Below are 14,030 nucleotides of genomic sequence, written 5' to 3'. Positions count from 1 at the left end.
TATTCAATGTGAATAAATTTATATATTAACTTAATTAATGCCAGCATTCCAAACCCTCTCCAATTGATCCCTTTTTATAACATGAGATTCGCAAGTACATAATGGCTATAATAATTCATCTGGGTTGCACCTACCCTCGGCCAAAATGTGGCGGCATAGCAAAGCTTTCCATTTGAATTGGATATTCTCTGGTATTCATCCGGTGCAATAATTTTTGGAAGACTTAACAAGTGTTATTAATTGATCTAGTATTATTGATAAGTAGTTGTACTGTATTTTGAATTAATATTTAATTTTATTTAATCATATGTTTATTTGTAGACTCAATGAATTAAAAATTAACGATGAAATGGAAACTACTATATATTCTATTCATTATATATTATTGATGTGGTAATTCTATGGATACATTCTTAACTCATTCTACATATTGATGTGGTTATTCTATGGATTCAAAAATAGATAAGATCACTAAATTTATATTTCTAAATCTTACTATTACGAAATCGGGAAGGGTAAGTTCCACTCATTTTTGTTAAATTACAACTGGATGGGCCCTCATAATATCGTTCGCTTACTTTAGGCAGGTCTATGACCAACGTGCTAGATAAGGATTAGGATAAATAGCATTATTTTCTGATAAATTTTTTTAAATGCAATGATTAAAGTTCTGGTCAAATATATCTTAGTATACGCAAATGAATATTTAGAATTTAGGCTGACAGTAAGAAATATTTTGAATAAAATATAAAATAATTTTATTAGGAGTTTAAAGCACTCAATTCATTATTTGGAAACAATGTTCAATATTCCATAAATGATTTTAAAACTAAAGTTTATTATATATATTTTTATATTATTATAAAAATATAAGAATCCATTTATTATTGTTGAAAGTTGTGACAAAGCCTCAATGGTTAATATTGTTAAACGATCAATATTGATAAAGTTTTTAATGCCATGATTATTTTATTTTGTATTTACTAAAATTTAGGTATCTTCTTGAATATTGGGCAAATTCTTCTAGTTCTGACCTACTTGTTCTCAAGCTTAAATCATATCCTATATCCTTTTATGTAAATTTAAATTATTAATTATAATAAATTTTAAAAGTTATGCATATTAATTATAACTTATTTTTTGATTAAGTTGTATTAGATATGTTAGCTCTCTGGGCTCAGTTGTATTAAAAATAGCTCACTCTTAATTAGTTCATTTTTAATATAAATTTTAAGATATTTTTTTTTAAAATGAATAATTCCATTAGAAAAAATAAAAGGAACATCTTCTGGTGAACCCTACAATTATAAAATTTGTGTGAAGATTATATTTGTAATTAGGGCTATGCCAATTTACAAATCTTTCACTGATTTGATGTGATATTACTAAAACACTGTACTGATATCAATCCGAGATTCATAACAATTTTTCTTTACCATCTATCTTTAAACCAATGTTATAAAAATATCAATATTTTCTATTTTTTAAAAAAAACTAATTAATTTTCACAAATGATTAAGTGTATTTAATTTTTTTTAAACTGATCGAAAGTAAATAAATAATATTACCTAAACCTCAAAATTTTGCCAATAAAAGTCCAAACTTTTATGCCATATTGAGAAAAATCAATTGTAATTTACTTTTGACAAATTATGAGTTAACTGCTTTTAAAAATTTGTGAAATTGAGTCTATAAGAACACTTTAAATGTTTAAAATCCTTTTCTTGTTGCAGATTAAGTCAAACAAAAAGTATTGCAAAATTTTTAACTTAAAAAATTACAACAAATAAATTGTTTTTTAATTCCCTTTATTGATTTATTATGTAAAAAATTTAAATGAAAAAGATTATATATTTATTTATACAATCACAAAATAACCCAGAGCAATAAAACTATTGGATTAGATAACTTTTTTTAAAAATTTTGTCCAAATTTTAAATTTCCTGAAAAAGCTAAATATAAATTGCCAATTTGATATTTAATATCGGCACAACCCTAATTTGAACAAGCAAAATTTAAGCTTAATAGCATTTTGATTTTAAGAATTACTGGTGCATCTGTTTACATGTCATTTTGGTGCATGATTTAATTATTGAATCGTATTTGCAGTAAATTTAGTACCATTTTTTAAAAAAAAATAATGAAAATGAAATTTCTGCTATATGAGCTTTAAGTGAATTTAAAAAAAATAGGATCTTGTATTTCTATAATTTATGATATATAGTTTTAAATCAGGATTTTACCAGTATAAAATGAAAATATTCCCAACCAAAAAATGCAATTATTTTATTTTTTGGATGGTTTTGGATAGGATGATATATTTTTTACAATTTTATACAGATTACAATTATTTCTTATAACATACTAGAAAATAAATTTGATTTTATGGTTGGATTGGGTTGGTAATATGCAATTAATTTTATGTTGGAAAATTTATTTTCCTCCTACAGGTTGAGTTGGATCAAAGGAATTGGTTTTTTCCAGGCCTTTACTTACAGAAAAAAATACAAATTAAGCTATAAATTATACTAGATTTTATCTATACATGGATTTCCCACTAAATAAAATTGATTTTTAATTTGAATACAAATTAAGCTATAAATTATACTAGATTTTATCTATACATGGATTTCCCACTAAATAAAATTGATTTTTAATTTGAATTTTTATTTTCCATAGATATTGTTCCAATTTTTCCTGGGGCTCTTCGCCTATTCTTCATTTTGTTACATACCAAATTTACCAAAATCTAAAGGGGTGTGCGAAAATTATTTTCCTATCGTTCAGTAAAAATTTCAATAAAGGTTTTGGAAAGAATTAATAAATTAAGTAAAATTTAGTTGATTATGATTTAGAAAGCCTACCCTCATGTTTGCTTTTATTTGGTTTGTTACTATCAATTTTTTTATTTGTCTCATATATTTATCATAATAAAATAAAGGAAAAATACAGACACTCAAATTTTAAATTCAAATTCCATTGTTTTGGGCAAACAATTTCACAAGAAGAAAAGTTGGACAAAATGGAGGTTAAATTAAAATTTAATAACTTGTGCAATTTATATTAAAAGAACATATAAATAAGGTATATAAATAATAACTTCTGTAGAACATAATATTGGTTTATAATGTTTCCAATTATGAATTTTATAATTATCCTCTCACATGATTTAAATGCACCTGTAATTTCTGTTCACATCTCAGCAAAAAATTACGGACACTGAGGTTTTAAAAACCGAAGGCTTCCAATTTTATTTTAATAATATATACACATTAAATAATCCATAATCCAAAAGGTTCAGAGTATCCCCAAAATATAGAATTTTACAACCAAGAAATCCAATTCCCTCTTTCTATTGAAGGTTAGTTTTAAATTTATAATGATAAATATTATATAACCAATTTAAAGAGGGATCTGATTATAAATCTAGGTGATTAATTTTTTTGTTATCCAATAATTTCTTGCCTTGCATAGGATATTTATCATCAAAAACTATTTAATTTATTATCTAATGTTATTCTTTGAAAATTAATAGTTGCTACGTTCTTTCTTGCCTTGCAGAGAAAAATATAAACAATTAGGTATAAAATAATAATTGTTTAAAGCGATCTTGCTATACCTAAAAAAATACGATAATCACAGGGAAACAATGGTGAAATTTTTTGTTAAAAATTGTCAAAAAAATACATATTAAACTTGCAATTTGAATTTTAAACAAAGTTAGTAAGATGTGAGTGTGTGTTAATTTATATTAAAATATGATATAATAGAATATAATCATGCCATAATATGAGTGGAAACCTGATTTGGAACATTGCATTTTGATAAAGATTTAAACATTTTTTCCCAAAGTTTAAATTATCATTTAAATTTTGTTAATTTTCTGTATTTATGTACTCTTTTAATATTTTATGAAAAATTTTTTATGCATAAAAATTACAAGATTTAAAAATTTAATAAATCTTAACTCTTTCATGCCCGACTTTTTTTCCCTCGATGAAAAATTTTTTTTTAAGAGATACTTATTATAGACACAAATAACACATTTTTATCAAAAAAACTTATTTCGAGTATTTCTATCAAAAAATATTCAATGATTCCAAATGTCATCAATGGGCAAAATGCAAGTTCATTTAAAAAAATATTTTATTTCATATGAAATGACAAATAACAATTTCGTTTATTATTTAAACATAAATAAATATTACACTTTTGACACATAATTCTTGAATATGCATCTACGCAATACTTGCACCTTTGTTTAATTGTTACGGACTTTGGCAAATGACCTACTTGGTCATATCTTATATCATGGGGACAATATTTATGGCTTTTCTTCTCCTTACAACTATACTGGAAGGTCTTCCAGTCTTTTTGTTATTATCCTTTCCTGCTAGCATCAGCCCTTTTGCTATTTGAGTTTTAAGTACCAATAATGTCATAAATTTGATATTATTTGCTTTCATATGGCGTCTATAAAGGAGCCATGAATTTATTACACAAGAATCCAATAAATGGAAAACCATTCGCATTTAATATCTTTTCCATTTAATATCTGTCCTATATAACTCCACCAGCATATCGTGAAGATCTACTCCACTCATTCCCTCATAGTTTTTAATTATAGCGGGCATTTCTACATTTATAAAGGTTTTGTCCGATACAGACCATCGTTTAATTTTGGTCATAGGTAAAACACCTATAAAATTAGATATTGTAATAACAGCTTTGTTGTCCTGCCATTTGCAGATAATCATACATAAATCCAGAATAGCCACATAGGGCAAGCTCTTTTATCCCCCATTTATAAGGCTTTGATTTAATGTATTGCCTTAATTTAGAGCGCCTATTGAAAGGAATTTCTCTTCGAGTTGATTTTTTTTTGAATTTTTTAGCTGGCATATGAAAGGTTGAATTTTCAATAATTTGTCGTAACCTTTGTCTTCTCTATTTACCATATTTTTGTTATTATTAATATGGAAAAATTTTCGGATCAAAAGAAAACGATTGGGGGACATAGTTTCTGATACGTTGAATAGATGTCTCAACCGACCAATACTGCCGTATAGAAGGCATCTTTACTAAGCTAGTATACAAATGTATTCCAATAAATTTTTCGATTTCATTGCTATCAGTATTTATAGATTTTCCACAACATTGGAAGGAATAAATATTTGTTTCTGATACAAAATTGCTGATCATTTGGTTGTCCAAAAATTTACGAAAATAGATTAGAGGAGTTGAATCTGGTTCAGGAATTTCCATCATAGGAGTAAATTCTGTATTCATGTTTCCAATGTCTTTCTTAGACTAAAGAGGGTTATCTTTTATTTTAGTTATAGTAGTATTTTCGATTATATCCTCCAATTCAAGACCTAGTTCATTTGTAATATAAGATGAGGTTGGCAAATCATCTCCTAGCAAAGGATAATAATTGTCTTCTTCATCTGAGCTCTCTATATCAGCTTCAGAAATATCACCCTTGGGGATAAGTGTAGTCATATCTAAATGCATAGTGATTAAAAAGTATCTCATATTATTACATGTTATATATATAAAATATTTATTAGGACTTCTCCTTATATCCAAGAATACTATTAGACATTAAATAATCAATACCGTTAACTATTATCAAAATATAATCTGATTACCCCCCTCCACTTCCGTTTTAACCCTAAATCTAAATATCCTAAATAATTTGACTAAAATTCCCATTTATTGATAAAAAAATATTTTAGTGCATAAGAAATGACCATTGATGCCAAATGGCATTATGCTCAAATTCCAGCACCTAAAATGTTTAAAAAGATGATATTTTTTATATAAAAATATTAATGTATGTATGTATATATATATTAATAATAAAATTATTACTTATATTTTTAGCAAGTTTTGATAACCGAAAATATGAATTAAAATTTTGGCGCGAAAATGGTAAGAAAAAATTGATTTTTTAAAACTATAATATGATATAATAACATATGAAACAAAAGAATTAGTGATAAAATACGAAAGAGCAAATATTAAAAATTAAAAATATGATTTAAAAAGTTATCAGTGGCCATTTTTAATGCATATAAATTACTATTGAAAAATTATAATTCCAAAAGTTATCCATGGGCGCGAAAGGGTTAATCAAAAATTCTGTCTGAGCATTCTCAAAATATCTGCATTTAAAAAATCATTGATGATTTTTTATTTTGAAGAGTATTTCAAACTCTGAGTCATTAAAATTGAATTACTATGAAACATTAGTTAAAATTCAGAAGTTTTTATTTAATTTTTAAAAGAGGATTCTCCCTTCACGTTTTTGTCCTCTTTACTGAAATGAAAAATCCTTCTATGTATGTTTTAAGATAAAGTTTAGAGTATTAAATAAGGATGTGTACAATTTTACTATTGTTTAAATATAATTTAATCATATTATATTTTAGATGCTCTCATTTTTACCATTCGAAGGTCGCGTCAAATTAAATGATCCTGAACAAGTTTTTATATGGTTAGAATATTACGATGAAAAATCACAAACGATAGACGATTATAATGCTCACTTATATTTTGGTCGATGGGTAAATTACCTTTCAAATTATATGAAGTTGATCTCGTTTTATTTATATTAAGTTATCCAATGGCCTGAGAGCAATAGCTTCAAATTTTAAACTCTCCGATCGTAAATATATAGGTAATACGAGTATGGATCCTAAGCTATCATTTTTGCTCACTAATATAGCTCAAATAACTGCTACGGATTTAGTTTTAGATCCATTTGTTGGAAGCGGTAACTTATTTTTTATTTAAACGATCAATATTATATTGTAAAGGTAGTTTGATATTGAGCGCGGCATACCACGAAGCATATGTATCCGGTATCGATATCGAAAAAAAGATGTTATATGCTACAGGTTTTTAGTTTTTTTAAATTTACTCATTATTTTCATCAATTTATTTTCAATATTATATTATTGTAGGAGTTTAGTAAGTCGGGTTTTTTTAGGAAATTTTTAAAACTTACAATTATATCGCGGGTTTTATTTAATTTTGAAAGATTAAGCCGGAATTATACTTCATCATTTATATAGTGCCTAGGCCTACACACCGATTTCAGGCAACTACTGCTTTTTATTAATTTGAATTTAAAGATTTTTCATACAATTTTTTTTAAAGGCAAAAATTATTTGCGAAAATGTCTAAAATAGACAGGATTTATACTAGAAGGCGACGGGCCCTCCCATGGAAATTTGTTTCTGATATTTCGGCTCGTCCCATAATTAGATTTATCTAGCCTGGATGGTAAAAAAATATTTTTTACAAGTTTTCCGGCTCAACTCATAATAATTTTTTATGTAGGAAAACGACCTTGATTTGCCGAATAATCAGCTTTAAAATTATTTCAAAATTTCATGCTCGTAAAAATATCATGAGCAATTTTATTGGTCCCGCCCAAAAATTTCCCAAACCTGCAGGCTAGGCTACATCGACCTCTCGCATATACTCCGATATATGTTGAAATACTTTTCTGACAAAATTTGGTCATTACATAACGCGCGCTATAAATGCACTAAGTTTTAAAATTTTTTTAAACCCGAGTCAATAAAACATAGATCGGATTTCTCTAAAGTCTAAACAGTTATGATATAGAGAGTCCTCTTGTTCTGTTTTTTAAAATCCGTTTTTTTTCGAAAGTCCGATCTAGCCCGAAATATTATTTTTAGTAGATATTATTTAAACTAAAATATGACCTAAAGATAATGAGGAATTATAAAAAAAATAAACGATATATTTATAGGAAAACTCTTAAAAAATATAAATATTTTTGGGGTTTTAAGACCTTAATGTATGTTAGCGACAATGTGTTTTTTCCGGCAATATGTTATTTTTTCAACTTTAAATCATTTTTTGAGTGCATCTTTTATGATTTAACAATCTGACCTTACCGGAAATCTATTCCAGCATGTTTAGAATAATCCTATGAATTTAAGACAATTTTGCCATGAACTTTTGAATCTAATATTATTTTTATTGGTTTTTGCATAGAGTTTTTATACAAATTATAAATGACTCAAAATTTAACGGTAAAATTGTCTAAGATTCATAAGTTAGGTATATGCTAAAATACATTTATGGTAAAATCAGATTTATAAATTTAAAAAAAACGTGCTCAGTAAATGTAAAATTGAAAAAATAACACATTGCCACTAACATACATCTATAAAAGCATTAAAGAAACAAAAAAATAATTAAAATTTTTGTAGAAGTCCGGTCGGATAAAAAATCAGGCCAGGTGAAAAAATTAATCACGACCAAGTCCGAAGAGAAGGGCCGTCTAATTCAGAAACAATAACAAATATAGATAATAATTTATAATGTTGTTAAACGGCTCGTTTTGAGCCGATTTTTAAAAACGGCTAAATTAATATTTTCGCCAGAAAAATATTGATTAAGCCTCGAAATTTCGATATATATGTCTAGACCAGTGTTGTTAAACGGCTCATTTTGAGCCGATTTTCAAAAACGGCTAACGCAATATTTCATCCAAAAAATCTTACACAAGTCTGAAGATTTTGCTTATAGAAGGAACAAAGGTCTAGGCATACATTAACGAAATCTCGAGGTTTAGGCAATATTTTTCTGGCTAAAATATTGAGTTAGCCGTTTTTAAAAATCGGCTCAAAATGAGCGCTTTATCAACACTAGTCTAGAGCTTTGCTCCTTCTATGTACAACATTTTCAGGCTTGCATAAATTTTTCTGAATAAAATACTGTGTTAGCCGTTTTTAAAAATCGGCTCAAAATGAGCCGTTTAACAACACTAATAATTTAATGGCCACAAATTTAAAATTAGATTATGAATTTTATGATCTTACCTTACAATAAATTAAATTTTTGTTACCAAATACCTTTATAATGAAAAGGTTATCGACCCAGAACTATTTTTTAGAGTCATTCGCTTTAGAAAATCATGGTTCTAGGGGTTTTTGAACTTTACGGTTTAATTGTAAATTAAAAAATATATTTAGGAAAATCTAGTAGATATGGTCAAAAATGGAAGACAAAAGATGAAAATATTTGGAATAATTTTAAGCAATATGATCTTGAGCGATATTATCTAGACGTTGTCTTATCCGATTCCACACTTCCCTTATTTCGAAATCAATTATTTGATGCAATAATAACAGATCCTCCATATGGGATTAGAGAGAGCTGCTCTAAAAATTTTAATCAAACTGGATCTGATACTTTAAATAGCTCGAGTCTAGATCAGGAGGAATATAATTTGAGCTATATTTACAAAAGTTTGTTGGATATCGCATTAAACGTTTTAAATCCGGGTGGAAGATTAGTGTTTTGGCTCCCGTTTGTTATGGAAGATATTAAAAATTATGATAGTTTGAATTCGGATATAATTTCTAAAATCAAAAAACAGATTTTACCGTTTCATCATTTATTCGAACTTGAGAATTGTGATTACCATTCGATCATAGGAAGTAGAATGGGTCGGTTTCTTGTATGCATGAGGAAAAAAATATTAAACGTTTCGGATTTTTCTGTTTATACAAAAATAAATATTAATGAGTTGAAATTTTTAGATTCTACTAGGGATATATATTTTAATTCTCATTCATGTCAATAAATAAATGCGCGCTATAATTTGAGCTTTTTGCATTTGTAATTACTATATATTTTTAAAGTCATTTTAGCCCTTTCTTGAGCCTCAAAGTTGTTGAACTATTGAATATTACATCATAAACCGGGTCTCAGAGCGAGCAGGGTTGGGCAAATTTTCAGAAAATTATGGCCGAATACAGATGTTTTTTAAAATTTTGCATTTAAGACACTAGATACTTAATAAAATTTCAATAAGATACTTGCATATTATTAAAAAACAAATAAATCAATTAGATAATGGATGCGTGATATTGAATGTGAAATGAATATCATTGTAAATGCGATTTTTAGTAAAGTTATATCGTGTCGTTCACTTAGGAAACTTACAATTTAGTGGCTTCCGCCGCTCTTTAAAGGGCCTCTCTAGTGCAGTAAATTTGCATCCATCGATTGGCAGTAATTTACCCTGCTGTCAGGGTCCTTTTAATTAAAGACGGATTACGGTACCTTTTTATAGATTCAGCATAAAAGAAAATTGTATATTTTTTATTTCGTTTTTATTATAAGAAAAGATTACAATTTAATTTGAGATTATAATAGATATTGAGATAAAGCAGACTATTTTAAATTGAAGATTATAGGGTAAATTTTATTAAATTAGTTGGAATTATTAAATATTTATTATTAGTATATTCAGAGTTGGGCAGGTCCTCCAGAAAAAGAATCTAGATACAGATACAGATTCTTTATAAAAAAATGAATCTTAGATACAGATAATAGTATCTTTTTCAAAATATCAAAAAGATACAAGATAAAAGATACTTGTATCTTTTACTAAATTAGAGTATCTTAAATACAATTTTAAATTATAAATACCAATTAAATTAGAATAGTTTATAAAATACCGTTTTTATTATTTATTTGTGAAGAACATAGCATACACATATAAGAATATAAAATATTTATTAATAAATTAATTATAATAACCAGGGATTTTAATATTAGTTTTTGCCCATTAATCGCTTAAACAGGGAAAAGAGAGTAGTATATTTAATGGGAGTTGAAAATTTGCAAATAAGAAAAAAAAATTAAATCAAATGATTTATTAGAATTTGCAGGTTATTTTCTGTGTTGTTTTAAATATAGCTTATATTCGGAGTATATGGCTAAATGGCATCTCTAAAAAAAATATACTAGTTTTATTTTATTCATTATCTTTAATAAGTATTTATCATTACTTATTTGTGATTTTTATGTATTATTTAAATTAGTTTATTTTCTAATATGACTTGTTAATTCTTGCGTTTGTAATATCATATATATAAATATCATTTAAATCTCTTTTCAAATTTTTTTTATATATTTCTTGCAAAATCATTAATTATATATAAAAAATATCATAATAATGTACAACTTTATATTATAATTATTAAATACATAATTATTATTAAAAAAATATACATAAAAATGGATTTCGATTTTATTTATAAAAATAAATGATTTTATATATAATTTTTTTAAAAATTTTATAACATTTTATTTTTGTTAAAGAAGCCATTTTATATCGGATCAAATTTTATAATATTGGCGGATAACCGATATTTTAAAATGGGTGAAACCGGCCCGATCCGATCCGATAAAAAAATCAGCACATCCCTAATATATTTTATATATAATTATTTTAGCAAGTTCTTATTAGAGAAAATATTTAAGATACGATTGATATATAAAAATATTAGATAATTTTAAAAGGCTCTTAATAAAATAATTATAATAAGGTAGAATTTAACTTTATTAGTTACTTTTATTTATTTATGATATAAGTAAAATTACATTACAGTATTTATTTACAAAATTTAATCAATTTAAATGCATTAAAGAAAATTATTATGTTTAATAATTAATTAATAAATATTCTGCCATATTGTTATTTTTTTGCGCATTCTGTTTATAAAGGTGTGCGAGATTCTCTTCAGAATCTGTTTTTAGTGAAGCTGGTGATATTGACAGTTATTATTGCCGCAAGCTGACCTCTGATAAATTGGAAATATTGGTATTTCTAAAAAGAAATCTTCGTTATATTAATGTTAAATATTATTTTAAATATTTATTTCAAATTTCATAATATAATTGTTTATTACTTATTATGTATATAGATTAATGTTATTATTTATTATAAAAAGTGATTTAATAATAAAAATATTTTATATACTTTTAGAATTGCAATTGAATTGAATATAAACTATAACTCATCATTATAATATATTTAAATGACATAAGTTATGGTATAGCTAAATTATAGATGTTATACTAATAAATTATATTAAAAATTAAAAGCATTGGTATCTTTAGAGAATACAAAATTAGATATGATATCGGATCTGTAATCGGCCGATATCAATTTAATATCGGGAATATCGGATCGGCCTCCAAAAAGTGGTATCGACACACCCCTAAAAAATATATATCCAAAATGATTTTAATTTGTAATCAACCATCTTCTATAAAAAATTTTAATAACAATTATCTAAGAGGGACTTAAGTATAGGTATTATTATGTTGATAATTATAAAATAAAAATATAAAATACTTTAATATGTTTAACAAAGTTTGTAAAGGAGTTTGTTGAACCTTTAATAACTTTTTTACTTGTGCAATTTTGACATTCAGCTTGTACCTTGTTCTTTTTCACATGAATTTTATAAAATTTTCCATCTAGAATTTTAAGATTCGGATTTGATTCAGGAGAACCCATCTCCATAATTTCATCTTCACTACCATGATTGTTAAACATTTTACAAATTAAAAAATATTACATATAAAATATATCCTTCTCTTATTTAGTTTTGGTGTTGTTATTTTTAATTTATCTATCTTTGTGACCTATAACATTTCCAACTAATTTGGTTATCAATATATTTAAAATATAGTGGGAAAAAATAAAGAAAATAATACAAGATTTCACGAATAAAATAAAGTTACATTGTGTGATATGTAAATGTTTTAAACAAGAATATTAAAAAGAATCTGTATCTTTTTAAAGAAAATGAAAAAGATACAAGATTCTTTTCAAAATAAAGGATCTTAGATACAGATACTAATCTTTTTAAAGAAAATGAAAAAGATACAAGATTCTTTTCAAAATAAAGGAACTTAGATACAGATACTAGTATCTTATTAAAAATGCCAATTAGATACTGAGTACAAGATACAAAAGGATCTTGTATCTTAGATACAAGTATTCGCGGTACTGCCCAACTCTGAGTATATTGTATATTAATACATATATTGGCAAAATGAATTTTTTTAGTTTGGTTGTTATATGTATGAGGGAGGTATTTAATTGTTTTATTTTTAAATATAAGATTATTTTATTTCTATTATTTTAATGGAATATAAATTTGTAATTTTTAATATATAATTTATATAAAATAAAAATATTTTCTTGTTTGAGAAGAAAAAAAAGATTAATTATTTTGATGATTTAAATGCATTAAAGTAATTTAATGTTTCTTGATGATTATTTGTAGTTTTTAAAATAATATGCAATTGTGATTAAATATTTATATCAAATTAAGTGTAAATGATATGAGGACTAGGGAAATCTAGAAAATAATTGATTAAAATTATTAGTTATTCTAAGAATTAGTGTGGTCTTTGATTGTATTTAATCACTAATAGTTTCTTATAACTTAAAAGTTAATCTTGTTCAATTTCCGCAGACGATCGAGAAGAGAATATAATTTGGGAATAAAGAAATTATATATTCTTTTGTTTAAATGCTTTACGAAATTAGATGACGAGTCTGTAAAGTCACATAAATTTGTGGCATTTACATTTTTTAATAATTTTCTTATTGTTCATGTTGGGTGACTTAAAAATTTTTTCATTTATCTTTGATAGTTATAAGGGGTTTTGATAGATGCATCAAGATTTTAATAAATATGGTAGTTGTTTGTTTTGCAGATTGCTATATGACTGCCAATTGAAATGTCTAAACTCGGATTAAATTTTTTATTTAAATTTAAAAAAAATATTTATAATTAAATACTCTAATATATATTTTTTAACACATTATCTTTGAGATACAGATATTTAAAAAAAATTATATTTAGGATAATTCTTTAAGTTTTAAAGAGTAATATTAAAGGATAAATTCGACAAATATATTACCCTAATCCACAAACCTTTTGAAATAATTGTCTTCAAGTCTGTGAAACTTAAAAGGAATTAAATCGCATGTTGGTTTACATTATTTCTATAAAATAATATGTGTCTTTTTATATTATTGGCACCAAGAGTGTATTGAAATGTATGTGTATTGTCTATTTGACAGGTAGTGTTATCGTTTAGCATTAGTTAAGTCAACATGGTAAATCAGTTATCCTTAATATAGAAATAGAATTCTTAACTTGGTAAGAACA

The 14,030-nt window shown here is 25.3% G+C and overlaps 2 protein-coding genes across 6 annotated transcripts in view; both read left to right on the top strand.

Annotated features, from left to right (window-relative positions):
• Positions 1 to 598: 598 nt before the first annotated feature.
• Positions 599 to 11,693, top strand: LOC135927288 (tRNA (guanine(10)-N2)-methyltransferase homolog). Of its 5 annotated transcripts, XM_065463248.1 has the most exons (10): positions 599 to 724; positions 766 to 834; positions 875 to 948; positions 995 to 1,076; positions 2,942 to 3,028; positions 6,435 to 6,569; positions 6,622 to 6,778; positions 6,822 to 6,902; positions 9,985 to 10,109; positions 11,563 to 11,655. In XM_065463248.1, the coding sequence occupies exons 1-9, from the start codon at positions 659 to 661 to the stop codon at positions 10,095 to 10,097; spliced, it is 864 nt and encodes a 287-aa protein (XP_065319320.1). In that variant the 5' UTR covers positions 599 to 658; the 3' UTR covers positions 10,098 to 10,109; positions 11,563 to 11,655. The 5 variants fall into 5 exon arrangements, with proteins under 5 accessions (XP_065319320.1, XP_065319322.1, XP_065319323.1 ...); XM_065463250.1 differs by lacking the exon at positions 9,985 to 10,109 and having other exon boundaries at positions 11,563 to 11,693; XM_065463251.1 differs by lacking the exon at positions 11,563 to 11,655 and having other exon boundaries at positions 9,901 to 10,034.
• Positions 11,694 to 13,968: 2,275 nt separating this feature from the next.
• Positions 13,969 to 14,030, top strand: part of LOC135927287 (polypeptide N-acetylgalactosaminyltransferase 5-like) — a 34,889-nt gene continuing 34,827 nt past the window's right edge. Inside the window, exon 1 of the mRNA XM_065463245.1 lies at positions 13,969 to 14,021. The gene's annotated coding sequence lies outside the window, so the exon portion shown is untranslated. The remainder of the gene's footprint in view (positions 14,022 to 14,030) is intronic.

Source organism: Gordionus sp. m RMFG-2023, chromosome 3 (genome assembly GCF_954871325.1).
Source record: "Gordionus sp. m RMFG-2023 chromosome 3, tfGorSpeb1-WG-v2, whole genome shotgun sequence".
In the NCBI taxonomy this organism is placed as follows: domain Eukaryota; kingdom Metazoa; phylum Nematomorpha; class Gordioida; order Chordodea; family Parachordodidae; genus Gordionus; species Gordionus sp. m RMFG-2023.
The sequence above is the reverse complement of the archived record's forward strand: the minus strand, read 5'-3'. Positions and strand labels throughout refer to the sequence as shown.

Excerpts from the sequence above, each read along its gene's own strand:
- LOC135927288 (XM_065463246.1), top strand. The coding sequence starts at position 659 with ATGATTAAAGTTCTGGTCAAATATATCTTAGTATACGCAAATGAATAT. Across the intron at positions 949-994 it reads AAACGATCAATATTGATAAA|GTATCTTCTTGAATATTGGG; the intron begins GTTTTTAATGCC and ends ACTAAAATTTAG. Across the intron at positions 1,077-2,941 it reads CATATCCTATATCCTTTTAT|GAAAAATACAGACACTCAAA; the intron begins GTAAATTTAAAT and ends AATAAAATAAAG.